The sequence below is a fragment of the Chionomys nivalis genome, chromosome 26 (genome assembly GCF_950005125.1).
Source record: "Chionomys nivalis chromosome 26, mChiNiv1.1, whole genome shotgun sequence".
Lineage (NCBI taxonomy): Eukaryota > Metazoa > Chordata > Mammalia > Rodentia > Cricetidae > Chionomys > Chionomys nivalis.
Window position 1 is genome coordinate 10,017,915 of NC_080111.1, and position 27,538 is coordinate 10,045,452.

At 43.4% G+C, this 27,538-nt stretch overlaps 2 protein-coding genes across 7 annotated transcripts in view; one reads left to right on the plus strand and one right to left on the minus strand.

The window, feature by feature from the left end:
• Bivm (basic, immunoglobulin-like variable motif containing) overlaps positions 1 to 14,879 on the minus strand; it is a 25,783-nt gene extending 10,904 nt beyond the window's left edge. The window contains exons 1-6 of one of the 6 annotated variants that reach the window (XM_057758391.1): positions 14,742 to 14,879; positions 8,314 to 8,908; positions 4,225 to 4,351; positions 2,544 to 2,639; positions 2,057 to 2,161; positions 1,769 to 1,863 (exon numbers count right to left, since the gene is read on the minus strand). In XM_057758391.1, the coding sequence (XP_057614374.1) occupies positions 1,769 to 1,863; positions 2,057 to 2,161; positions 2,544 to 2,639; positions 4,225 to 4,351; positions 8,314 to 8,785 (895 nt within the window). In that variant the 5' untranslated portion in view covers positions 8,786 to 8,908; positions 14,742 to 14,879. Of the gene's footprint in view, positions 1 to 1,768; positions 1,864 to 2,056; positions 2,162 to 2,543; positions 2,640 to 4,224; positions 4,352 to 8,313; positions 8,909 to 13,696; positions 14,172 to 14,201; positions 14,492 to 14,680 lie in introns of those variants that run through there. The other 5 variants (XM_057758390.1, XM_057758389.1, XM_057758392.1 and 2 more) reach the window with 5 other exon arrangements.
• On the plus strand, positions 14,651 to 27,538 carry Poglut2 (protein O-glucosyltransferase 2). The gene is made up of 10 exons (XM_057758387.1): positions 14,651 to 15,593; positions 16,881 to 17,086; positions 19,919 to 20,124; positions 20,301 to 20,378; positions 22,187 to 22,359; positions 22,481 to 22,718; positions 23,056 to 23,265; positions 23,854 to 23,943; positions 25,895 to 26,002; positions 26,679 to 27,538. The coding sequence occupies exons 1-10, from the start codon at positions 15,412 to 15,414 to the stop codon at positions 26,694 to 26,696; spliced, it is 1,509 nt and encodes a 502-aa protein (XP_057614370.1). The 5' UTR covers positions 14,651 to 15,411; the 3' UTR covers positions 26,697 to 27,538.

Sequence of the window (27,538 nt, forward strand, 5' to 3'; positions counted from 1 at the left end):
CTGCAATACCATCTTACACCTGTCAGAATGGCTAAGATCAAAAACACTGATAATGCCTTATACTGGAGAAGATGCAGAGTAAGGGGAACACTCCTCCACTGCTTATGGGAGTGCAAACTTGTACAATCACTTTGGAAATCAGTCTGACAGTTTCACAGAAAATTGGGAATCAATCTACTTCAAGACCAAGCAATACCACTCTTGGGCATATACCCAAAGGATGCAAACCCATACCACAAGGACATTTGTTCAACTATGTTCATAGCAGAATTATTTGTAATAGCCAAAACCTGGAAACAACCTAAATACCCCTCAAACAAAGAATAGATAAAGAAAATGTGGTATATTTACACAATGGAGTACTACTCAGTGGTAAAAACCAATGACATCTTGAAATTTGCAGGCAAATGGGTAGAACTAGAAAAAAACATACTGAGTGAGATAACCCTGAAACAGGAAGACAAACACAGTATGTACTCATTCATAAGTAGATAACAGATATAAAGCAAAGGATAACCATGTTACAGTCCATAACCCCATAGAAAACAGGAAACAAGGAGAACCCTAAGAGAGACATACATAGATCCTCCCCCGCGAGGGGGAGTAGACAAGATCTCTTTAGTAACTTGGCAACATGGGAAGACAGGAGAGGGTAGTAGGGGAGTGGGAAGGGGAGAAGGGGAGCAGGGAGAAGAACATGAGGGATGGGGAAGATTGAGTTAGGTGAAGGACAGAAAGGGAAAGCAAGGAAAGAAACACCTTGAAAGGGGGAGCCATTATGGAGAAAAGCAAGCCGGGCGGTGGTGGCGCACGCCTTTAATCCCAGCACTCTGGAGGCAGAGGCAGGCGGATCTCTGTGAGTTCGAGACCAGCCTGGTCTACAAGAGCTAGTTCCAGGACAGGCTCCAAAACCACAGAGAAACCCTGTCTCGAAAAACCAAAAAAAAAAAAGAAAAAAGAAAAGTCGAAATCATTGGACAATAGAAATAATTCAACTGCTATCTATATAATAAATAATCCTTAAGATGAACTTCATTAACACATCTGTTGAAACCAAGACTGTTTTACAATAGTGCTGTGACTTCACAGTTTGTTACCCTATAGTTTCATGTTATCATCTGATGCCAGTCCAGCATCCAATGTCCTCAGATGCTTTCGCTCTCTTTTAAAATGAGCTGCAAAGTCCGTGCTTTATCCTAGAAGTTTTACAATCAAACACACACACACACACACACACACACAACAATGTCCTAAACAATATAAACAATGCGTCAATACCAATGTTTATAATACGCCTTAAAGTTCTGAATAATAAATTACTCTCATGATTTTCCTTACATAAAGAAGTGTGAAAACATTAGACTAGGGCTGGAGAGATGGCTCAGAGGTTAAGAACACTGACTGTTCTTCCAGAGGTTCTGAGTTCAATTCCCAGCAATCACATGATGGGTCACAACCATCTATAATAAGCTCTGGTGCCCTCTCTTGGCCTGTAGGGACACATACAAGCAGAATGATGTATACATAATTAATAAATAAATCTTCTTAGAAAGAGAGAGAGAGAGAGAGAGAGAGAGAGAGAGAGAGAGAGAGAGAGAGAGAGAAAGAAAACATCAGACTATTGAGAGTTTATTTGATGCCCTAGGAATCAATATAGCCAATTTCTAAGATCTACTCAACCTGAAAACTTGGACTTGGGGATGTGGGTAGTATAGGGTGTGTGTGTGTGTGTGTGTGTGTGTGTGTAGGTGTGTTCATTTTCACCTACCAGTTTCTCCGGCTGTTTTGTTCTTCCCGTGGGGCTTATACAGAACATACGAACACCCTTTCACATGGAAGTGGTCATTAATTTGTCTAAACCATCTGAAAATAAGAAGATTTATTCATAGCAATAGCTTCGTAACAAGGAAGGACCACTGTTCTAGTTGTACAGAAACCCAAGCACAGCCCACACGTGGCATCTCTAAGGGAGCCTGGGACCCCACATCAACGTCTATCTTTTCCATCACTTCATAGAAGTAGAAACAAGTTGTTGTCCCTAAGGGCAGCTCCGTACCTCATGAGTGTTGTGTTTCCAGTGAAAGGGCCAAACCTAATATCTTCAAATGGGGGTTGGAAGCCCAAAATATGCAATGCATCTTCTTGGGTAATAGGTGGGAGACTACAAGAGAAATATTTCCTTTCATTCACAGTCCAGTCCTCCACAAATACAATCTGTGCAAACAGTCTTAGGGATACTTTTCATTTTTATTTGATTGAAAAGAATGCATGCAAATAAACAAAAAAAGATGCCTTCACAATTTTTTTTTTTTTTTTTTTTTTTACTTCTTGCTTCTTGAGACAGAGTCTCTATGTAGCCCTGGCTGTTCTGTAACTCTCACTGTGTAGTATGTAGACCAGCCTGAGCTCAATCTCACAGAGATCCGCCTGTCTCTGACTGACTCCCAAGTGCTGGAATTGAAGGCATGTGACACTACACCTGGTTTCCTTCAAACTACTTTCAGATCTGGGGTTTGGTGATAGCAGTAGCCTGGCATACTTACTTCCCAGCTCCCATTGTGCTGTAGAGGAAATTCCAACAAGAAATCAGGGAGGAGATACCACAGGAAGTCTTGTATTGTGGCCGACTTATACAGTACCTGAGAAATCAAACAGCTTCTTGACTTGAATGAACGCAAAAGATGCAGAACAAAAGTATACGTCTTATGGGGGATTTCAAATGTAATCATAAGGAAACTTTAGTGCAGTGCAAAATCATTATTCATTAAAAATATTTCCTACTGGGCTGGGGAGATGGCTCAGAGGTTAAGAGCACTGGTTGCTCTTCCAGAGGTCCTGAGTTCAATTCCCGACAACCACATGGTGGCTCACAACCATCTGTAATGAGATCTGGTGCCCTCTTCTGGCCTGCAGGCATACATGCAGGCAGAACACTGCATAATAAATATTTTTTAAAAAAATATTTCCTACTTATTAAACACAAAGAATACATGACAGTAAAAAATCATCTATTTTATTAAGAAGGACTACATTATGGCTAGCAACATACTAAAGCACATCTTATTCAAACCAAAAAAAAAAATTCTGGTCTATAAATTCTAATATGATTCTACTGAAATTTCTATGTAAACGCCCAGTTGAGTGGGTTCAAGATCATTTGTAACTTCTGAAATACTAGGAAAAGAAAGAAAATCACTGTCCCATGATGTCAAGACCCATGATGTCAAGAGGTTCAGAGATTCTTCTACTTAGACCAAAGAATATCCCCTTATTACCCACCATGTCTACATGAACCCTTGGGCAGGAAGCCCTAGAGCGGAACTTGTCACAGGATTTATTTATTTATTTATTTATTTATTTTTTTGGTTTTTCAAGACAGGGTTTCTCTGTGGTTTTGGAGCCTGTCCTGGAACTAGCTCTGTAGACCAGACTCACAGAGATCCGCCTGTCTCTGCCTCCCGAGTGCTGGGATTAAAGGCGTGCGCCACCACAGCCCGGCTCTGTCACAGGATTTAAAAGAGAAACACAAAATCCCCCAGACAGAGACAGAGACAAAAAGAGAAAGGCAGAGATTCTAAATTGACACCAATGAGCCATGACAAGCAAGCACGTTCAACGTTTAGAACATTCTAGAAAATGTTAAGCTAGTCTGGAAGCTATATGCAAAAGAAATATTGCTAATTTTATCAGGTGTGGCAGTACTTACTCTAAGCTAAAAAGCCATTTTCAGAAATGCATACGTAAATAAACTGACAACGAAGAACTACCAGGCAAACAACTACATCGAAATTTAAGTATCATCCAAAGCAGCCTACCCTCAGGAGGATACACAAAATGAGACTGATGGCCAAGTAAGTGGAAGGAACACTGGCCCAGCTCAGTCAGTCTAATTCCAAAATCTGAGATAAACCTGAAGTATTTAGACAATCTTAGAACTAAAGGAGACCATAATAAATACAATTTTATTAACTTATAGCCAGCAAAATTAATGTCACATTATATGTTTTTAAGACCAGGAAGTAAAAACTTTTTTTTTTTTTTTTTTTGGTTTTTCGAGACAGGGTTTCTCTGTGGTTTTGGAGCCTGTCCTGGAACTAGCTCTTGTAGACCAGGCTGGTCTCGAACTCACAGAGATCCGCCTGCCTCTGCCTCCCGAGTGCTGGGATTAAAGGCGTGCGCCACCACCGCCCGGCTCAGGAAGTAAAAACTAGCATGACCACGTACCACCGTCTGAGGTCTAAGACTTTCCGCTGTCTCACATCCTCAAGAGGAGAGTGCTGGGGACATTCCCTCTGATGCCTCCCTTTCTTCTCTGAAGTTTTTTTCTTGGAAATTTGTTTCTTCGCATTGCCTGCAGGACAAAAGGATAAAGCAGGAGAATGTTCCGATGAAGAAAACCACCGCACCAGAAGGCACAACAGAATTAGGGAGGAACTGCTAAGCACTCTGAAAACGGTATTTGCAAACATCTCGAAGTAGTGCCTGTGCCTTCTAGAATAGTGCTCTTCCCTAGAAAGAAAGCAAGAAGAGAATTAAAAAGAATTTGAACCGCCAGAAACGGCACTGGCTATGAAGAACGTATCCAAGATCAGAGCTAGTCTCTTGGAGCTGATAAAATAACCAGGCCAAAAATCTTAAGCCACATCTACAACTTAAAGTTACCAACAAAAAAAGAATTAAACTAGCCGGGCGGTGGTGGCGCACACCTTTAATCCCAGCACTTGGGAGGCAGAGGCAGGCGGATCTCTGTGAGTTCGAGGCCAGCCTGGTCTACAAGAGCTAGTTCCAGGACAGGCTCCAAAACCACAGAGAAACCCTGTCTCGAAAAACCAAAAAAAAAAAAAAGAAAGAAAGAAAGAAAAGAATTAAACTAGACGGCTTTCCTGAAAATGAATCCTTTCTGTAAGACAAGTAACCCCACATAAACATAATTCTATTAAGGCATTGGATCTGGCGTGATGACATTCTGTCCAATAATAACTCCAGGCCCTAGGGACTTCAAAATGAATTCAGAGTGAAGCATATGTTAGATTATTAAAACAAAGCACTGCACTAGGAACCAGAGTGCAAAACACAGCGTCCTCTGTGTGCCCCCCACACACACACAAATTCTTCCCAAAGACATGGAATGACTGCCTGCTGGGGATGAAGAGATATGGAACATGGACGAGAGGCAAAAGTAAGAGGGAGAGTTTACCTTGTTTAATTTTGATTTTTTTTTTTTTTTTTTTTTTTTTTTTTTTTTTTTTTTTTTAGTTTTTCGAGACAGGGTTTCTCTGTGGTTTTGGAGCCTGTCCTGGAACTAGCTCTTGTAGACCAGGCTGGTCTCGAACTCACAGAGATCCGCCTACCTCTGCCTCCCAAGTGCTGGGATTAAAGGCGTGCGCCACCACCGCCCAGCTTAATTTTGATATTTATTTATTTATTTAACTCTGAAACATGTTGATATTTTATCCACTCAGAATAGGATACATATTAAAATATTAATAACACCCAAGGCTAATTTTGTTAAAATAATAACGTTCCTTTCACCTATACTCAGATATATTAATATCTTCCTGATATCATCTATTTTAAATGAAATAATCAAATCTCATATGAAAATTAAGGCTAAGATTTTATTTTTGTGCTATCAAACACATATTATGTAGACATACCAAACGCTTACAGACTCATAACCATGTAACTCCTATAACCAGCTGGGACTCAGGAAATTCTCCTACACAAGGGACATCTGTAAAGTATTATGCAATGAACACTCTACAATCCAGACACAATTTCCCCGCCTGTTTAATTATTCTGTCTGTGTCTTCACAGACACAGCATACACAAAACGTGTTTTGGAGCTTAGCAGCCACTTGCAGACGTGAACTAAATCTCCTTAGGCCATTATTGGTAAAAATGATTCCCGAGGACAGAAAACAGAAAAGTGACTCTCCCTGGGACTCTCCCCTCTGCCTCTGGATGACTTAGTTCCCTGGGTAATTTTTACCAGGCACTCCAAGTTGTGAGACCAATGACACGCCAAGTCTGCGACCTCAGTGCGCCGAGACGGCTCTGTCACTCGGTCATCCTTTCCTTACTGGGTTCTGCGAGTCTGACCCTGGGCTGCTTTTGGTGTGTGTGTTGCTGTGATTCTCCCAGGAGTAAATACGCACACACACTGCGGCAAGAGATCGCCATACTGCCAAGGAGACGTGGTTCTACAGCCAACGTTTCACTGAACTTGCGGGAAGAGAACAATGTCAAAGAAGAAGCGAGAGTATAGCATACAAAATGACCTTTGTCCACTGCTCTGTACCCTGTCCGTTCTTCCCAACCCTAACCAGAAAATAAATACTCAGAGCAGAGTCCTCTCCCGCTAGACACATACACTAACTGCCCTGGAATTTAGAGAAAAGCATGAGGAAGGAAAAGAAATCAAAGCCCAGAGCAGTATGTAGTGGCGTGCACCTGTAATCCCAGTACTCAAAAACACTGAAGCAGGAAGATTAAGAATTATAGGCCAGCCGGGCGGTGGTGGCGCACGCCTTTAATCCCAGCACTCGGGAGGCAGAGGCAGGCGGATCTCTGTGAGTTCGAGACCAGCCTGATCTACAAGAGCTATTTCCAGGATAGGCTCCAAAACCACAGAGAAACCCTGTCTCGAAAAAACAAAAAAAAAAAAAAAGAATTATAGGCCAGCCGGGCGGTGGTGGCGCACACCTTTAATCCCAGCACTCGGGAGGCAGAGGCAGGCAGATCTCTGTGAGTTCGAGACCAGCCTGGTCTACAAGAGCTAGTTCCAGGACAGGCTCCAAAACCACAGAGAAACCCTGTCTAGAAAAACCAAAACGAAAAAAAAAAAAAAAAAAAAAAGAATTATAGGCCAGAGGGCTGGAAAGCCGGTTCAGCACTGGCTGCTCTTGCAGAAGACCTGGGTTCACTGTCACATGGCGGTTAACAACCATCTACAACTCCAGCTCCTGGATCCGTCTTGTTCTTCTGGCCTCTGAGAACATTAGACACACGCAAAGAGCACAGACATCATGCCGACAAACACCTACACATATCGAGTAAAAACAAAATAAATAACCTTAAATGAAAAGAATTAGAGGCCAGGCTGGAGTACAGAGCCAGACCTCTGTCTCCAGAAAACAGAGAAGGGAGGGGGGGAGCAAAGGAAGGAACATCAGCCACTGTTTTTCCTTAAGGAAGCACAAGACAAGAGTTCTGGGCAATCACCACCAAAAGAGGTGGGCAGGAACCTGAAAACAGGAAAGTTACCAAAGAGAGAGGCCCAAATTCTGTGTATGAATGTGGCCCAAAGCTTGTTCTAAGACCTGGACCACACATGCATAGAGTAGACCCCAAGCAAGACAGTCAGGACTAATGGCCCAACACAAGAACAGAACTGTGTTTAAAAGACAAAGCTTGCAGTTTCGGTTCAGTCAGAGAGGGAGAGAGAAAGGTAGAGAGACAGAAAGACGAAAGAGAGACAGAGAGAGAGACAGACAAACGGGAAGGCAGACAGAGATACACATAAAGAAAGGGATAGAAGGGAGGGAAGGAGGTGGGAAGAGAAGAAAGAGAGACTGCTTGCTTGCTTGCTTGCTTGCTTGCATTCACACTTGTGAGAAATAAAATAGACTTTAAAATATAGCAGCTGCAAAAAAAAATCAACTTTGATCACAACAGATGTTCTTTTTACATCCAAAAATTTTTAAAACAAAAATGTCTTAATATCTCCTACATTAGGAAATATGACCATGCCCTGCAAAACTACAAAATAACAGTATTAATCAAAATAGCTGTGTCAGTAGCTTTTTTAAATTATCTTTAATGCTTATATTTTATTCTTTTTTTTTTTTTATTTTCAAAGCTCCCAAAATGCACACATAAGGTCAGAAGATTCCATGGATAGCATGTTCAGGGGCTAACTAAGACCAGGGTTACTTTATTTTTTTTTTTTGTTGTTGTTGTTGTTTTAAAGATTTATTTATTTAGAATATAACATTCTGCCTGCATGTATGCCTGCAGGCCAGAAGAGGGCACCAGACCCCATTACAGATGGTTGTGAGCCACCATGTGGTTGCTGAGAATTGAACTCAGGACCTTTGGAAGAGCAGCCAGTGCTCATAACCACTGAGCCATCTCTCCAGCCCGACCAGGGTTACTTTAAAGAAAAAAAAAACAAAAAAAATTGTAATGACAGACATGATGGTTAGCGATGTTCCTTGTTCAGCAACAGAAAATACGCCACGGCAAGACTTATCAATACTTGGCATGGTTTTCTGGTTGTTTCCACTTGTGAACTTCACAGCATCGTCTTACCTGATTTGTGTTTCAAATTTGTGGTTACCCCATCAAATTCCGACTTATCAATTTCCCACGCGAGAGGTAGCTTGCCCAGACTGGTGGATAAGTTTTCCAAACTGTTTTCTTCATTATAGATTATGTCTGATGTACCAGGTGGGACACCAATGTATCTTGAACTGTTTTCTGCAGAAAGCGAGGTATTGTTATCAGCGAGGCAACGGGCTGGGTTGGGAGTTTTGTAGATGGAGGTTGCCTGGTTGAGGAAGGCATAATCGGAACAGATGGCATAGATTTTCTCCCGAGTATGAGTCACTGGACAGCTTGAAGGATAATGACCATCTCCTCTGGGGCCCACGGGTGCTCCTGAGGCACTTGTGCAGAAAGATTGTACAGCACCTTGTAGATCCTCTTCCGGGGACTTGTTCTCGGCTTTGGGCTCACCATGTCCAGAATCAGTGGCTCGTCCAGCTTCTGCAACGTGAGGCATCGAAGGGAACGGCAGACGTCTCTGTTCCTAGGAATAAGCCGCAACCCTCTCTCTCTTTCGAAAATCAACTTTGGCAAATTCTCATCGCATTCTATAGAAGCTTGAGATTTGACCAATGGAATCCTAAGAAAAGACACAGGAGAAAGACTGATTGTCTATCCAGCAGGACTGTATATGAATGGCAATAAACTATAATGAGTATGTTTCATACATCTGCAGTCAATGCATGTTGATTTTATGACCATACATCCTGAGTTATGATGACCAACTATCTACCTTATATTAACACTTATCTTAGGGGATGGGGAATACAGCTGAGTTGGTTAAGTGCTTGCTATGCAAATATGAGGACCTGAGCTGGATTTCAAGCATCCACACTAAAAAAGAAAAAGCTGGGTGTGCCATAAGGTCAGCTCTGCATAAGAAGAAGCAGGAGCATCCCTAGGGCTGGCTGGCTAACATTCTAGCTAAATCAGTGAGGTTCTGGTACAGTGAGAGACGCTGGTTTTTTTTGTTGTTGTTGTTGGTTTTTTTTTTTTTTTTTTTTTTTTTTTTGGTTTTTCAAGACAGGGTTTCTCTGTGGTTTTTTGGAGCCTGTCCTGGAACAAGCTCTTGTAGACCAGGCTGGTCTCGAACTCACAGAGATCCGCCTGCCTCTGCCTCCCGAGTGCTGGGATTAAAGGCGTGCGCCACCACCACCCGGCTGAGACCCTGTTTTAAAAAAATAAGATTGAGTAATGTGGAACACACCCAATGTTGACCTTTGACCTCCACACACATGTACACACATGCATGTGCACCTACACACATACACACACAAAAATGAAATTAAAACAAAATACAAGAATAAAATACAAATAATCAAGTTAAAAAGGGGAAAGTCTGTGGGTAGTGGTTGTGCATGCCTTCAATCCCAGCACTCGGGAGGCAGAGGCAGGTGGATCTCTGTGAGTTCGAGGCCAGCCTGGTCTACAAGAGCTAGTTCCAGGACAGGCTCCAAAGCTACAGAGGAGCCCTGTCTCGAATCCCCACCCCCTCAAAAGGGAGGGAGGTCATGTCTTTGTAAAGACATTATAGAGATGAACAATGAGTTCATGAAAAGAATCTCATTTTCATTAGTTGCTATGGAAACACAAATCAAAGCCACAATGGTTTTATCCACTCATACCCACCAAAATGATTGTAATAAAAAGACACAAGCAACAGTGAATGTTGGGGAGTGTGTGGAAAATCAGGTCCTTCATGTTAGAGATATAAAATGGTCTGGTGGGCTTACCAAACAGTTTTTCATACTTTTAAATACTGACTATGTAGTCTGGAAATTTGCCTTCTAGATACATAGAGGAACCATTAAGCCACGCCCCCGAGGAGTAGCATTACTCATAATGGCAAAAAGTGAAAGAAACCCAAAGCCTCGTATCTGACTAATGGATGGAGGTGCCATGTCCATCCATGAAACACTACTTTGCAATAGGAACTACTGATCCTGATACAAAATGAATGGAGTTTGGAAACTTTTTAATATAAAAACCCAGTCACAAAGGAACTGATCCCTTAAGAGTCCAATTTTGCACAAAACCTCCAGGAAAGGCAAGTCTACAAAGCAAAGTACACCTTGGGATGAAGTTGCCTTGGGATGAAGGAGGATTCAGCATGATGAGCCTTTTCTTCCATCCATAACTAACACAGTAAAACATAATAACAGTACAATTTAGGGAATATTCTAAAATGCCACTCACGTATACATTGCAATGGTGAATTCTATGACGTGTGAATTAAGTCTAAACAAACCTGCCTAAAGTAGTACACTGGTCAGATGATAAAAAAAAAATGTATATAGGGAGAACACATACGCAATGATAATGGTCATATTCAACAAATAAAACATAATTTAAAGTTACTGTCACTAACTTCTGATCATTCTCAGAGAAAACTGGGCTTCACGTCTAACCTGATTCCTCGGAGGAAGAAAATAGAAAAGTTCAAATAGTCACTGAGGGCATCCAAAGAAGCTGCAAGGCCTTACAGAGGAACAAGTCCCTCGTGAGGCGCAGGTGCCAGACGGAGCAAGACAGGTCTTTGCAGGCTCCAGTGACCAAGCAGAGGATGAAAGATTAAACCCACCCATTGGGGTCACTTTGACTTTTTTTTCACTATTGATCTATCTTCTCATTTGCTTACTTTGAACACTAGAAATGAAAGTCACAGATTATGATTTACTTAATAGCCATCGCACAAGTATTAAATGGTACAACCTGGCTGACTGACTAAGAAACAGATATGATGATGAACAGGGGATCCTCCAGCATCTCCGAAATGAACGAGCTAAAGGCCACATACTCCATCAATGGGATTTACGGAAATACACTCCCAGGAAGGAGACTCCATCTGTGCCAAGCAAGCTTCCCCTTTTATAAGACATGCCTTTGCCTTACAGCCTCAGGTAGGCTTTTTCCTCACCTGCAGCTAAGAGTGGCTCTCAGGATAGAGGTACAACATCGTCAAAGGGGGGACCTGCAGTGGTTTCCCTTAGAAGAGAAAGTCTTAGTGTGTCTACAGATAGTGTCTGAACTTTCTCCTTTTTCCTCCGTCAGTGGTGTGACGGTGACAGTGGAGAAAGACGCATGAGGTTTGCGGACCACACGAGTCTTCTCTGAGGACCGGATTTCTATAATTCTTAATTTCCTGCTTCCTATCTGTGATCCTCATGGCCGTCTTTAAAAGATGCGTGGCGGAGGGGCACGAGTGTGTCTGTGGTCGGGTGAGGAAGACTAACAGACAACAGATGGTCAGCTGGGGTAGTGGACAAAGGCTCCTGAGTCGGTGCATCACACACACCCCAGGTTCTGCCCGTCACAGATCACAACCTGACACTTAACTCTATCTTGTCATCACTAGCTTCCTCAACTTGAATAAAATTTTGACTATGGGACCAGCAATACATGTCAGTTTGCTGGTTTTATGTTTATTTGGAACATACAGAAAGAAAAAAAGAATTGTGATCAAAACTGAATTAGTAGCCCATTTCTATAACCCCAGGACTCAAGAGGCAGACCAGGCTGAGTCTAGACTAAAATGCACCGCTAGTTCCAAGTCAGACAGCCGTCCATACTGGGCAAGACCCCAGCTCAAATAACCAAGGCTAAATAAATCAAATGGGCAAGGGAAACGGCTTCACTTATCAAGGAAAGATATGGCTGACCTTCCTTGAAGATGAAGGTGACTAAGTGTACAGCACTTGATCAATAAAACATGTCGCCATCTGGTTTTGGTTTGTTTGCTTTAAGCAATGGCCCACCGGACAAGAGCATTCTCTTTGGTCTCATTTTATCTTTAAAAAAAAAACATAAAGAACTGCCATCTACCTGAAGATATATTTTTACAGAGATTGTCTCTGAAAATGACAGGTATCAATATTTCCTCATTTGAGCCACTGTTTTTATTTATTTCCGAAAATATGTATATTTATAGTTTTGATGACACAAGTAAAATATATTGCAGAAAAAATAGGAAGTATCAGAAGATAGTTCATGGAAAAGGAAAACAAATGACCCAGAACCCACGCCATGCCTGATCCACATCTACGTCCCTCTGCAGTTGAACTCCGAAGGGCTTCTGCCATGGCATCCTCAGGACTTCGCTAAGAGTCTGCTTTCTTAAAACGAAGAAGGCACAATGACTGGAAACCAAACCATTACAGACGTAGATTATTCTAGTAAGCGGCTAAAACTGAGGCGTGAAGGGCTGATTGATTGCCCACCACTTGGCGTGCAGCTGTCTGGAAATTGTATCCCCTTCCATCTCTGTGTATGAATCCCTGCCACCCACCCTTTGAGCTATCCTCTCTAGTCTGACCCCTGCGTAGACCGCAGATAGTAAAGCCTGCTACGCATAGGTGCTCACAGAACTTCCCCGCCTACCTCTCGGAGCAAAAGGCTAACTCCTTGATCAGTCTGAAATCTATCTCTTTAGAGCCACCTCACCCCGTATCTCCTCCTCTGTCCTTCCACAGAACTTTTCGGTTCTCCGAATGCTGTCTTCCAGCCCCCCGACCCCCCTTACTAATTCATTCTCATCCATCTTTTAAAAGTAGACTCAAATATCACTTTCTGGAGAAGCTTTCTTTAATGGTCTAATTAGGCCAGGTTCCCTGTCCATAGTGTGGAACCTTTCTTTCCAGAATTATGCTTTTACTTTCGTGTGTGTGTGTGTGTGTGTGTGTGTGTGTACAAATGGCTACCTTCTTTAAGTCTGGTTGTCCGGACAATTGTATCCCTGTGTGTGTGTGTGTGTGTGTGTGTACAAATGGCTACCTTCTTTAAGTCTGGTTGTCCGGACAATTGTATCCCTGGCCTAGCCTTTGGAGAAGCTAGGCTCAACAAATACTTTGTAGGTGCCTATATTGCACCAGGCATTATTGTAACTGTTCTCTGCTCGCTTTGATTAACATTTTAAGACTTGGTAATGAGAACGACTGCACGAACACAGCTCAGTTTCACAATTTACTCACAGTATCTCCCGAGCAGTATGGACCCCACTAGAGAAATGACTTGTGAAAGTCATTGGCATGAACAGTTCTGCCAAATAAACATACCGATTGGAGAGCCAATATTCACCGTCTGAGTTATGTTCTTTTCAAGTCATGTGCTTTTCGTGTCTAACATGCCTAAATACCACGTTCAGTAGAGAACTAGACATCTTATAAAATCTCAATAAAGCTTTCAACATTTCACAAATAGTATAATCAATATTCTGTATAGGAAACAACTGAGACGCAGAACAGAAAAGTATTTTGCGAAGGATCGTTGAGAAACGCTAAGACACCAGCCTGGTCCCCCTTCTCCATCAGCATTTTGAGCACAATTTCCTGTTCCCTAGCCTAGGCCATCAGACCATCTCCGGGCGGCCTACCTGCGGGTAACGGATTCCTGCAGCTCACGGTGCCCTCTTATAGAGCCCAGGCTCTGGGAAGCCGAGAGACCTCCCACCGTCCCCTCTTTGAGGCTCCGAGGCCACCTGAAGGTGACCGCGGTGCCGGTGCCGGCGGAGCAGACCCGGAGCGCAACTGCAGCAGCGGGGCTGTGCGGGGTTCCCACTCCCAGTCCACGGTAGCCAAGCCAGAGTCCGGTGTCCCCCAGTCCCCACCGGCGGAGGATTGCAAAAGCCTCCTGAGCTCCTTCGGGCCTGCTCCCCCACTCTCTGCCGGAAGACAAGGTTCGCCAGGAGGGGGAGCGCGAGCAGGCCCGTGGGGGGTGCCGCTTCCAACCTGAGGGGGACTGGAGGGGGCGGGTAGCAAACCGGCAGTGACAACCCAGGAGCCGGGAGGGGAGGCCGCGATGGAGGAGCTGATATTACCAATAACAACAATGGCGGGAGGAAAAAAAAAAAAAAAAACAATCCCCACGCCTTAGCTCACCGAGCCACCGGGGGTCTGGGTTTTCCACGCCCCTTGCCCGGTGGAGTGAGGGACCCAGCCTGCGACTTCTCTAGACCTCCCTGGCCCAGATGCGCGTGTGCACGGAAAGAGGATGGCCACTGCAGGCCGGGTGCCCGAGACCCGTTAGTGCAGCGTGGAAACCCGCTCCTGCCGAGGGTAAACAGGTACCCACGGATGCACCCGAAAGCCGAGCTTTGTTTCAGTGATTTCTATCCCTTGAACCTCTCCCTCCTTAAGAGACACAGCTCGGCCCAGATCCTTCCTCGGAGGGGCGGCAACGAGGCAATGGCGGCGCTGCGGAGAGGCGGAGCGCACCGCTGACCAGTCCCAGGGCCCGGCCCACCACTGGGGAATGCCTCTGTTGGCTCGAGGAACTCCGGTGTTGGAAGGCAACAACAGATCTGTATTGTCGCGCCTCCCACCCTAGGCCCGGAGTCTTTCGTCCCATTCCAACGTACAGGGACAGCGCCAGGACCTTGGAGCCGGGTGGTTGGATATCTTTCCTCATTTAATAAATACCTGCCATTTGCAGGTGCGGTGGGTACGGTGGGCAAAATTTCTGTTGGGAAATCTTAGCTGAGTCCAGACGTGCCAGTCCCCTTTTGCGCAACTGTAGTATTTAAGAGTTCCCGGAAAGCGGTGATGCGAAATTTTAAAAGGAGGTGGGAAAAGCAGTATGAGGGGAGGGGGGGTGGACCCCCTGGCAGGATTTCCGCTAGTCCTATGGTGGACTACATATCCCAGGGAGCCGAGGGCCCGGGACGCGTGTCCACTTTGACCCACTCATCCACTAGCAGAAGACCTTACTAAGCCGGGCCGCCGCGCAGGCCAATCCTTCGCGTCCCACCTTGGCTGGACCCTGCGACGGATTCGTCCCCAAAATGATGCTCTAGTGGCAGGGGTAACACAAGTTTGTCATTGTCCAGAGAAAGAGGATTCTGCGGTTCTTACCCGGTTCAGCAGAACGAGTGGAGTTTTTCTCCTGGGCATGCCAGCGCTTGGGGTGTGACATTCTCTGGCACAGTGGAGACCCGCGCTCCGACCCCGCACATCAAGCAACACTTCAGGGACCTGCTGCTTCTTTGGCTGCAGCTAGGACTGGCCACCGTGCCCCTACCTACCCAGGCTAGCTCCGTCCACTTAGCACGTTGGCGTTTATCCGTGGATCTTCTGACAGTCGGTCTTGTAAATGTTCAGCATTTCGCTGCTTTCCTGCCTTTTTCTGGGGACTGCGCCAGCACTTGCCCAGACCGGCGGAGAGAGGAGACTGAGCCCAGAGAAGAGCGAAATATGGGGGCCCGGGCTAAAAGCAGCCGTGGTCCTTCCAGCCCGCTATTTCTACATTCGGGCAGTGGATACCTCAGGAGAACAGTAAGTGGAGAATTTAGTATTTGGTACTAAATGGCTCCTCAACTATTTGAGATCGCAGTTTCAAATTACAGGGTTCTTGTTGCTCTTTGTTTTGGTTTTTGCCCCTCATTTTTATCTGCCTCAATTTTTCTCCAGACAGTTTACATTCCAGAATATTTTAGTACTGTGTACGTCTGGTTGTAACAGGCTTTCCTTTCCAAATTATTTTTCTCTGTAACTTTGAAAATAATTCCGAAATATGTATTCAATAAAGTATAAAAATATTGCTATAATAACAGTTTTTTTTTCCTTAGCTGTTTAGATGGGACTCAAGGCTAAACAAAACTCCTTTATTTATTTATTTATTTATTTATTTATTTATTTATTTATTTTGGTTTTTTGAGACAGGGTTTCTCTGTGGTTTTGGAGCCTGCCCTGGAACTAGCTCTTGTAGACCAGGCTGGTCTCGAACTCACAGAGATCAGAGATCCGCCTGCCTCTGCCTCCCGAGTGCTGGGATTAAAGGCGTGCGCCACCACCGCCCGGCCACTCCTTTATTTTTTTAAGTGTTTTCCCACAAGCTGTTTTAAGAAAGATAGTACAACTGGGAAAACTAAATACTAAAAGCTAAATACATCCCAAATACAGGAACTGTGTTGCTAATATGATAGACCAGTTACTTTGATTTTTCCCATAACTAAACGTAATTGAGGTACTAATATATTTATTAGACGTTCATTAATGCTAGTATTTTAATTACGTGAATGTGAGTTGGGGTATATACCCACACATGAGGCCAGGAACTGGAGAAAGCCGGAGAGGGCATGTATCTCCTTGAGCTGGACCTGCTTGTAGTTGTGAGCCTTGGGACGTGCACTAAGTCCTTTATATGACGCTAAGTGCTCTTACCCAGCCCCAAGAATACTGCTTTTTGTTTTTTGAGGCATTAAGAGCAGTTCTTCAAAATAAGGCTTCATCCTTGAAGTAGCCATTTAAGGAAAGATAAATTACCAGACGTGATGGATGAGCAGGCTGATATAAATAAATATTTTTTTATTTATTTGCTAAGTAGATTGATAGTCTTAATGTATCCCCTGGCAACTGTCTAGTTGAAGTATTTTCTGTTGTTATTATTATCTTCTTTTCTCGTGTTTGATCATACTGGTTCTGGTACTAAAAGCCTAAGAGAGAAGCAAGCGACGGTATCTTAGAATAACGGAATGCACATCCTTTATAACTTGAAGAGAATAAATAGCGTGTATTTGCTCTTAAAATAGCCCTCCCGTCTCATCTCTCTTCCCATCACAGGTTCACATCTTCTCCAGGTGAAAAGGTGTTCCAGGTTAAAATCTCAGCACCTGATGAGCAATTTACGAGAGTTGGCGTCCAAGTTTTAGATCGAAAAGATGGGTCCTTCATAGTGAGATACAGAATGTATGCAAGCTACAGAAGCCTGAAGATAGAGGTTAAGCACCACGGTCAACATGTGGCCAAGTCTCCTTATGTTTTAAGAGGTATTTTGAAATGAAATTTTATGATAGGATTTTGAACACAGAAATACATGTTGTGCCATCAAGAAGAATTCCTTCAAAAAAATTTAGCATACTTTTTTCACTCCAAGAAAACACTAGCTGTTTCTTTAATTGAAAGCTAAATTAGGAGACCTGCCAAAAGAGAGACACTGAGTATAATTCACTGAAGATCAGGAAACATTCCTAGAGAAGTTACTCCCTAAAGACACATCAGTGAGCATAATCAAGTTAGAAGACTGGAGGGCTGGCTCAACGGTGGGGATCACATGCTGCTCTTGCCAAGGAGCAGAGTTTGGGTCCCGGCAGCCATGTAGGTGGCTTACAGCCAGCTGGAACTCTAGCTTCAGGGAAGAGGGTATCTGTCCAAAGGCACCTGCCTCCATATTTATAATAAGTGTTTTACAATTAGAGATGTTTTTCATGCATAAGGTACAACAAGATTGTATAAATCTTTTGGAACACAACTTATAATAAGAGATATAACATACATATATGTGTGTGTGTGTGTGTGTGTGTATATATATATATATATATAAAACCAATGTGTATATGAATATATGAAATTGAAACAAAGTCTCAGAAAACCATACTTACCATTGAAACCATTCTCTCTTCTAGGCTGTACTACTTCAGACTTTATTTCTTTTTTTTTTGTTTTGTTTTTTGTTGTTTTTTTTTTTAAATATTTATTTATTGTGTATACAGTATTCATTCAGCCTGCATGTATGCCCTCAGGCCAGAAAAGGCGCCAGATCTCATTACAGATGGTTGTGAGCCACCATGTGGTTGCTGGGAATTGAACTCAGGACCTCTGGAAAAGCAGCCAGTGCTCTTAACCACTGAGCCATCTCCCAGACTTTATTTCATGTGCATGTATGGGCAAATCTTAGCTATAAAAAAGAATCACCAGGGCTGAAAAGATAGCCCAGTGGTTAAGAAAACGCTGACTGCTTTTGCAAAGGACCTGGGATTGGTTCCCAGCCCACATAATGGCAGCTCATGCCTGTAACTCCAGGCCCAGGGGTCTGATACCCTCTTCTCGCCTCCAAAGGCACTACAGGATATACATGCAAAGAAAACACCTATACGTATAATAAAAATGGAAAAAATAAGTAAATAAAAAAATCAAGTTAGATATTTGTCATAGATAATTCTTGAATGAATGAATGAATGAAAAGTAACTGATAATCATCACTAAAATTGCCAGGTGTAGTGGCACCCACCTTTGATACCAGGTCCTTGAGGAACGCAGAGGCAAGTACCTCTGTGAGTTTGAAGCCAGTGAGGTGGCTTGAAGCAGAAAAAGGGATTGATCTTTGGTTTGGTTGTCATTGCCAGCCCACTGTTATAGAGAAATTCTCTGCTGTTTTCTCTTATAAGACCAGAAGAGAACTTTCTCATTTTCCCTTTCAAGGAAGATGAAACCACAAGAAAATTGAGGATTCTTTTTTTTAAGTGTCTGAATTGTTCTCTTATATTCTAATGCACTCCATGGGTACAGTCCAATCTGTGAAGCGTTAAACTGTATATAAATTCCATTGTCACTGATTGACTAGATCAGGATGGAATTTGAGGATTTCAGAAAGAAATAGTACAGTGCCAGTTCAGATTTTATGTTACCATTTCTTTATACATTTATTTTTATAAATATATAATTAATCATTGTGATGTTTATAGGATTATCTTCACCTCTTTATATTTCTTTTTCTCTGAAAAAAAAAAGAGGGGGTAGGAGTCCTTTGTTTACTTCCGCTGTTACTAGCAATGGTTTGCCCCTTGAGAAAAGTACTGTTGACACCCTAAAAACTTATTTGTATAATAAACCAGTAAAATAGTAATTTATTTCAGTTTTATTCTTCAGAACACAGATTCCTCATTCTTTTGCCACTATTTGGTTATTATTAAAATAACAATTTTATATGTATGTGTGTCTATAATGGGGGTATGTTGGTATCCCAGAGACCAGAGAGGTATCGGATCCCCTAGGCCTGAAGTTAGGGGTGGTTGTGGTTTCTAGGAACCTCACATAGGTCCTCTGCCAGGGCAGCAAGCACTCTTTAACTGCTAAGTCATTTTTTCCAGCCCCACGATTATTCTTAGGTGTAGGAATTATAGAGTAAGGAATTATATCTACATAGAGCATGAATTATTACCCATTGTCTTGATTTGCACTGTGCAAAGCAGGCCAGAGTAGAAAAATATAGGAAGGAGAGCTGCGAGAAGCTGATAGGATAGAAGACAGACAGAAGTTCATGGAGTGTGTTGTTATGGTAAAAGTAAAATGCTGCAGATCCCCTAGTCTGCAGGCAGTGAGCTGCGGATCCAAGAGCAGCAGTCCCAGGCAGGGAGGGTGCAGTTCCCCAAGTGGCTACAGTGGGCCACAAAGGGCATCAAGTCCCAGGCAGGGAGCCGCCGTGGTGGGTAAGAGACCTCAATGGGGCAGCCAGTCCCACAAGGAGAGGCAGATGGATGGGCATGCCAGACCATAGCGCAGGTCCCCCTGGGAGGCAAGAGACAGATGGATAGGCACACCATGCAGAGCGAGGGTGGATATTTATTTGGTGGGTTATAGAGGGGAAAGGGGAGCCCTGGAGAAGAGCAGAGGGGGTAAGGGGAAGGGAAAGACAGAAGCTGCCTCTACTCTAGAGAGACAGGAAAAGCTGCAAGCAGGAATGAAGATCTGACTGGCTCAGTGGATGGGGGCGTGGGCGGGGCGTGTCTCTTAAAGGGACAGGACAGATCATTACATATGTGTTTCCTATGATTCAGTTGCTGAGTGAAATGTTCACCACTGTGTTGTTTATGCATGAATAGGACCAGTTTATCATGAGAACTGTGACTGCCCTTTGGAAGACAGCGCAGCCTGGCTACGGGAGATGAACTGTCCAGAAAACATCACCCAGATTCAAAAAGATCTGGCACATTTCCCTACTGTTGATCCCGAAAAGATTGCAGCAGAAATCCCAAAACGATTTGGACAGAGGCAGAGCCTGTGTCACTATACTTTAAAGGACAATAAGGTACAGTATGCTCGAAGTGTGCTTGTTTTTCTGGACTCTATATGTTTTGAGCATCTGATTACACATGGCTACTTTTGTTAAACATCATCCTATGTGCATCTTTTCACAAGTCTTTTCTTCAGCGACATCTGCTAGGGCTTTTGCACGCACATAGTAAATGTCCAATTCTCTTCTAGGTTTATATCAAGACTCACGGTGAGCATGTCGGCTTTAGGATTTTCATGGATGCCATACTGCTTTCATTGACTAGAAAGGTTAGTAGGTCTTCTCTGCATTATGATGGACAGTGTCAATCTATATTTTACAGTTTAATTTTTCAGACATCATTAACATCAACATTAGGAGTGTTCTATTCTGGTGCCTTCTATTTTGCTATCCTAAAGTCCTGTTTTTGTTTTTGTTTTGTTTTTGTTTTTGCTTTTCCTGGAACATGTGTTAGTTATTAAGGGCTGCTATAGTAGCTTAAAACAGCAGAGAATAATTTCTGAGGCCACCAGTCTGAAATCAAAGTGCTGAAGGGTCATACTCTTAAGATTCTGGCTCCTCCCAGCTTCCGGTGATCCTCTATTCTTGGCCTTCCCTTCTCTGCCTCTTGTCACATGGCCTTCTGCCCTCAAGAATCTGAGTCTCTGCATCTCCTCCCATCCCTCTTCCTTCTTCTCTCCCAAAGATGCCAATCACATTGGTTTAACAGTCTGTTAGGGGCCAGCCTCGACAAAAACACCTTTCTCCAGAGTGGAGGAATTGGGAATTTAGAAATATAGTAAAGAATATGAAGACGTGAATGAAAATAATAAAACGCAGAAACATATAAGATAGTATCAGGAGGGAATTTCTCAATGAGTACTGAAAATTCACCCATCTTTAGTTTCCAACTGGCTAATATACCCCTGACCCCAAAAGGTAGGAGTAAAGCAAAAGACTGCATTAACATACAAATTGAAAGTCACAGGCTACATTCACACCCTAGACCAAACACTCTGTAGGCAAACCACTCCCTTGGTGGAATCCCAAGTGATTTCCATTAAGGGAACTGTTGGATCCTTAGACTTTTGTTTTAGGTAGGAACCGACTACTTTCCTACTTCAGGAACAGGAGGTCTGGCAAGTAGCCACACCTGTTGACAACAGCCTTGAGATAGCAGAAGTCTCTGTTTTACCACTAGGTGAGACTTTTGTTTCAGTTAGAAGCACAGTAACCTTGAATGAACTTGAAACAAGTTCCTAACTCTCTGACTTTTGGCCTCTTTGGGCCTCTACAACAGCCACACACACACACACACACATTCTTGTGTAGCCTCATGTAAACTAATTAAATCAACAATGTCTGATTTCCAAATAAGGTCACTCTAAGGCATTGGGGTTTAGGACTTAAGCATGTCTTGTGGGGGTAAGACAATCTATAGCAATGCCACATGGAAAGAAAATGTCTCAGCCTTAAGTGTTGTGTTTCCCAGCAAATTTCCCTCCCTCCCTCCACTCTCCTCTCTCTCATTCCCCTCTCTCTCCCTCTCTCTTTCTCTTTCTGATCTCATTAGAGTCTCTTGGCAATATTGGAACAATAGAAAAATTAACTTTGCCAGATTCTTGATTCTATACTAAGTCTACTGGCCAACTTGGACACCACAGAAAGCAAACTGAAGCTATTTATCCACGTGACCATATTCTGAACAGTTTCTGTTCATTTAATCTGAAGTCATTGTCCTTGTCTACAGTTGGAAAGATTGGCCTGTTAGCCGTACAGTGACTAATTTTGTTAAATCAACATACCGAATGATGGGTTTCATTATGACATTTTCATATATGTACATCATGTGCTTATATGTACGCACAGTAAATGCCTCTGTACTTCCCTTTCTCCATTTTTGGAGGTAGTGTGTAACCCAGACTGGCCTCACATTAACTATATAGCACACTGGCCTCCAGTTCATGTTCCTCCGGCCGCCTCTGTCTCCCAACTGTGAGGATTACAGAGAAGCACCATCTAGTGTTGTTAACCGATGAGTGTGTGATCGTGTGCCGTTCAAATACTGTCAATAAGCTCTTGTCCTCCCCACCCCCAGGTGAGAATGCCAGATGTGGAGTTTTTTGTCAACCTGGGGGACTGGCCTTTGGAAAAAAAGAAATCAAATCCCAACATCCAGCCGATCTTTTCTTGGTGTGGCTCCACAGACTCCAGGGATATCGTGATGCCTACCTACGACCTGACTGACTCTGTCCTCGAAACCATGGGCCGGTGAGACATGGTCAGGGTGGACCCCGGGCCTTGGTTTGCTCGCTTTAGGGAGTCCTTTTCTGTCGGATCGTATGAATTGACAGTTTGGGAGGAAGACAGTGTTCCGCTTCCTGTCTTTTAGAGTCAGTCTGGACATGATGTCGGTACAAGCTAACACAGGGCCTCCCTGGGAAAGGAAGAACGCCACAGCTGTCTGGAGGGGCCGTGACAGCCGCAAAGAGAGACTAGAGCTGGTCAAACTTAGCAGGAAACACCCAGAGCTCATCGACGCTGCTTTCACCAACTTCTTCTTCTTTAAGCATGATGAGAGCCTGTATGGGCCCATTGTGAAACACATTTCATTTTTTGATTTCTTCAAGGTATGACATCATCTGCGGGATCCCTTTCTGCTTTCCAATTTATGTATAAATAACACTTTGGGAAAGGGAACTAAAGTCTACAAGTTCCAGGGGATGAGGAACTGTCACAAAACACAATGAGTAAGCCGGGCGGTGGTGGCACACGCCTTTAATCCCAGCACTCGGGAGGCAGAGACAGGCGGATCTCTGGGAGTTCGAGGCCAGCCTGGTCTAGAAGAGCTAGTTCCAGCACAGGCTCTAAAGCTACAGAGAAACCCTGTCTCGAAAAAAACAACAACAACAAAAAAAAAAAGTAGAAACGAGAGAGTGAAGTCTCCTGTACTCTCTTGCTTTACAGCACAAGTATCAAATAAATATCGACGGTACCGTGGCCGCGTACCGCTTGCCCTACCTCCTGGTCGGCGACAGCGTGGTTCTAAAGCAGGACTCTATCTACTATGAACATTTTTACAGCGAGCTGCAGCCCTGGAAGCACTACATCCCGGTCAAAAGCAACCTGAGCGACCTGCTGGAGAAGCTGAAGTGGGCAAAAGATCATGACGCGGAGGTAAGGCCATTCCCTTAGCAGGCTTGCTCCTCCTTGCAGAACCGCCGCACGGGAGGGTTGGAAACAAGCCTGAACTCTCGTGCTTAGATACAGCTTCTACCTATACGTGGGGTGCTGCCTGACCAAGGGTCGTCCGCAGTTCCCCTCAAGGGGAACGTAACCACAGCACTTTAGATTAGCTGACCATTCTGCTGAACTCTGGTGTTGATAGTATGGGGGCATAAGCAGCGCGCGTCTGGCAATAGATGTCAGTAACCACTAAGCTTGAGGCTTGGTGTCTGCTGAAAATGGAAGGGAGAGAGAACGCGCAACTCTGTCCTTGATTATTGTTACTTTGCTGGCGTCTAGCGCCTCTTACCAAGGCAGGCTTATCTCTAAGGCTTCCCACATGGCAACTTGGACTTCAAATCTTGCAAACCTCTCTGGGTTGAACAAAACGTACACTGTGAAATGCACCTTTGCCACTTAAGGCTACTCCCAAAGATAAGTTTTCTGTCTCATCTTCCTGTGTGGTCTGAAGGTCTGTTTGCATGTGTCTGCAAGAGAAGGAGTCAGCTCCATTAAAGGGTGTTCTTTTAATTCCCATAGGCAAAGAAGATAGCAAAAGCAGGACAAGAATTTGCGAGAAATAATCTAATGGGTGATGATATATTCTGTTATTACTTCAAACTTCTCCAGGTTAGTGTTTTCACTCAGACACCACACACACACACCTTTCATATTGCTTGTGACTAGATATGTTAGATATGTTATAGTCAAGCAATAGTTCATGTAAAATTGTCTAAAAGTGTATTAATATAAAGGCATATGTGTGCCACTTTAGTAAGAATTAGATACAAATACTAAGCAATAAGTGTCTGAGGCTTGGAGTGTAGCTTAACTCTGCAGCACACATCTATTATGTGTGAGGCATTGGGTTGAGTTCTGGGTACTGTAAGGGAAAATAAAAAAAAAAAAAAAAACAATGTTGAATACTAACAATGAGAAGCTTTGATATTAGGCCTGAGGGCCTAGGCTCGGGGGGTGGGGCTTGAGCAGGAAAAGGCCTATGGCCTGACAGGTTGAGAGTTCAAGGAATCTATGACTGTACTCCCTCAAACAATCCCAGGCTCATCTAATTTGGGGGTTAGGCAGGGTCAAACCTCTTTAGTATTTGCGTGGGGGAACTGCTTGGCAATACTGGGTACTGTAGGTAATCAAACAGTAAAACTATGAAAAGGTCTTCATTCAGCAAAGTACAAAGTGTAATCTTGGCTGCAAATAACATACCTTTTCTTGAAAATTATTTTCATGGACCAAGAATTTATAAATTGGTATCACAACAAACCTGATGATTTAAAAGACTTATCTTAAAAAAGAATGCGGAAGTAAACAGTAACAGTGGAGCTGAATTAAGATTCTTATCTTAGAAGTACAAATATCAAACACCATATCTTAGGCTCTGCTACAGAGGAAAGTTGGACTGTCTCTGGTTTGTACTGGTCTATCTTATAACCTTTCCTAGAGGATAGTCAAGGGATTCAGAGAGAGTAAAACCAGTGAGCTAGACTAGGGGCTACAGACTGAACATCTACAGATTCATTGGGTTGTGACATTTATTTGGCTAATGTGTGGCATCCACACCTTGCACAGTGCCCGTTGCAGAATAGGACTATAATCAAGAAAGGTGATGACTCAGACTCGTGCAGCCTTGGTGGGGAAGGAAGAAGTGGACTGTGTTCTAGGGAGGCTTCTGTGCAACATTAGCTTCACTTAAAGCAGAAGGTAGTTACAAAGAAATATTTAGTCATACAAATTGGCAATTTCGGGCTGGAGAGATGGCTCAGCAGTTAAGAGCACATACTGTTCTTGCTGAGAACCCATCACCCATGTCGGACAGCTCATAACAGCCTGTAACTCTCAGCTTCAGGACACCTGACCCCTTGGCCTCTGTTGGCATCGATACTCATGCACATACTCACACTCAGACGCATAATTAAAAACAAAGCAATGGTTTTTTTATATGTGAATATGCTAGGTGTAGTGGCTCACACCTGTAATCCTAGCACTCAGGACATGAAGACAGAGGATTGCTGCAATTGATACCGGTGTCATCTACATATCAGTAGGCCAACCATAGTGATATCCTGTCTCCAAAACTACAAAACGAGATAGGACTGAATGATAGGTCCCAGCAGCCCTGTGAGGATGTATTTGTGGCAGAACTTATCTGTAATCCCAGCATTGCGAAACAGAGATAAGTAGAGGCTCATGGCTAGCCAATCTAGTCCATCAGTGAGCTCCAGGTTCAGTGACCCTCCCTGCCTCTAAAAATAATGTGGAGAGAGACTAAGAGAGACATTTGATGTTCTCCTTTGGCATCCACATTACACACATACATACACACACACATACACACACACGCTCACAGAGTTGTCTAATAAGGGGTTTATTTGAAATGGGTAGCCAGTGTTCACTGTACAATCAGGAGTGTATTGGGCATTTAGGATAGTTTTGGAGGACACTGTAGGTAACAGTTAAGTACATATACATTAAAGGAATGCTTTACTTGTAAGCTCCTGTGTGTCTCATTCGGTGAATATACTTGAAGAGCTGCTTACGAAATGCTTTTCTCATTGCTGTTGAACAGGGCTATGCCAATCTACAAGTGAACAAGCCCCAAATCCGAGAGGGTATGAAGAGGGTAGAGCCACAGTCTGAGGATGACCTCTTCCCTTGCACGTGCCATAGGAGAAAGGTAACAAGACTAATTTTCTGTCTCCAGTGGCGTGAAAGAACCAGTCTGTGTGATAGCTCACCGCCTGTGAAAAATGCAGAAGTTCCGAATGCTCGTTAAACTTTGGGTAGCTTATTGTCGGCCTGGTGGCACTCTGTACACCGTGGCCGTCTAGGAGGAGAAATTCTGGTTCTTTGCAGTTTTGTGTGTCTATTTTGAGAAATGATTCGCCACTAACTCACTGGTACATCATCTATGCTAATTCCTGTCTGTGCTGTGTGAGTCACTAGAGCCGATAATGAAACAGTTTCTTTTGGCTCTGCATGAGATGAGGCAATTTCATTTCCTTTCTATTTCTTATGTGATTTAGATAGATTGGTACCAGATCATCATCTTCCCCCAACTATTGGACGTTTGAATCTGTCTAGGCCATCTCTTCACACGCAGTATCTGTAACACAGGTGTGGTGGTGACACAGACCCCTGGGTATTTAAGATCCCCATCACTCACTCCCATGAAGCTGAGTGTGATTTTATACCTGGTGGGTGATTCTGGTCGTCAAGAAATAGTCCTGAGTCCTTAAGACACCTAAAAGAAAACTTGGGTTTTTTTTGTTTGTTTATTTCAATTGTTTTGTAAGAGTATTCTTGATTCTAAGATTTCTTAGTGGATCTTAACTTTTTCTTCTTAATTACAGACCAAAGATGAACTCTGATGAGCAAAATATCTTCTATTCAAATGATGGTGCTCCAAAGACACTTCTTAACTGTAAAGAAGGTTATTTTTAAGTATTAATCCAAAAACAGTGTAAAATCTATCAGTGACTGCGTTCTCAAAGTGTTTCTTCTTAATGCAGTGTTCCCATGACTGTCTTTTACAAAACATTTTTAAATTTTGATAATAAAACCACCCTTATTTTAAGGGCCTATTTTGTACCAATTATTAACTATGAGTAGAAGAAGGAAAGTCTGGGTCCTTGATTCCGGCCTGCTGACTGCTGGCTCTGAATCAGACAGACCTCCAAAAAACAGAACAAAACCCACCTAATTGTGGTGGTTCATGCCTGTAATTCCAACACTCCCGAGACTGAGGCAAGAGGACCGCCGTGAGTTCAAGACCAGTTTGAGCTGCATGTCAAGCTGGCCTGGAAGACGTGTGATTCTCTCTTAAAATACCGACAACTCTGTCTCTTGTGAGCTGCTTCATCTTGGAATGACTATTCATTCAGTCACAGCCAAACCTCACTGTAATAAAACATGGTAGAACTGCCTTTATCTGGCCTCTGCCTCAGCTGTAGTCAGGTCTGTTAACGACCAACCAACATGAACCCTCTCACCGTCCACCCTGCCCTGGTATTTGCATTTCCCTTGGTGTGGAAGCAGGATCCGTTCTTCTTTGTCCAGCTTACTTCAGAAATGTCAGGTCCCTGTCACCATCCTTTGCCATGGTCGCCTATAAACTCTCCCTTCCACCCCAGATTTAAGCATCTTGAGTACAGAGACCATTCTTTTTAGGGTCTGACAGACTTCCCTGGACCTGGAAGGGGCAACAGATTTA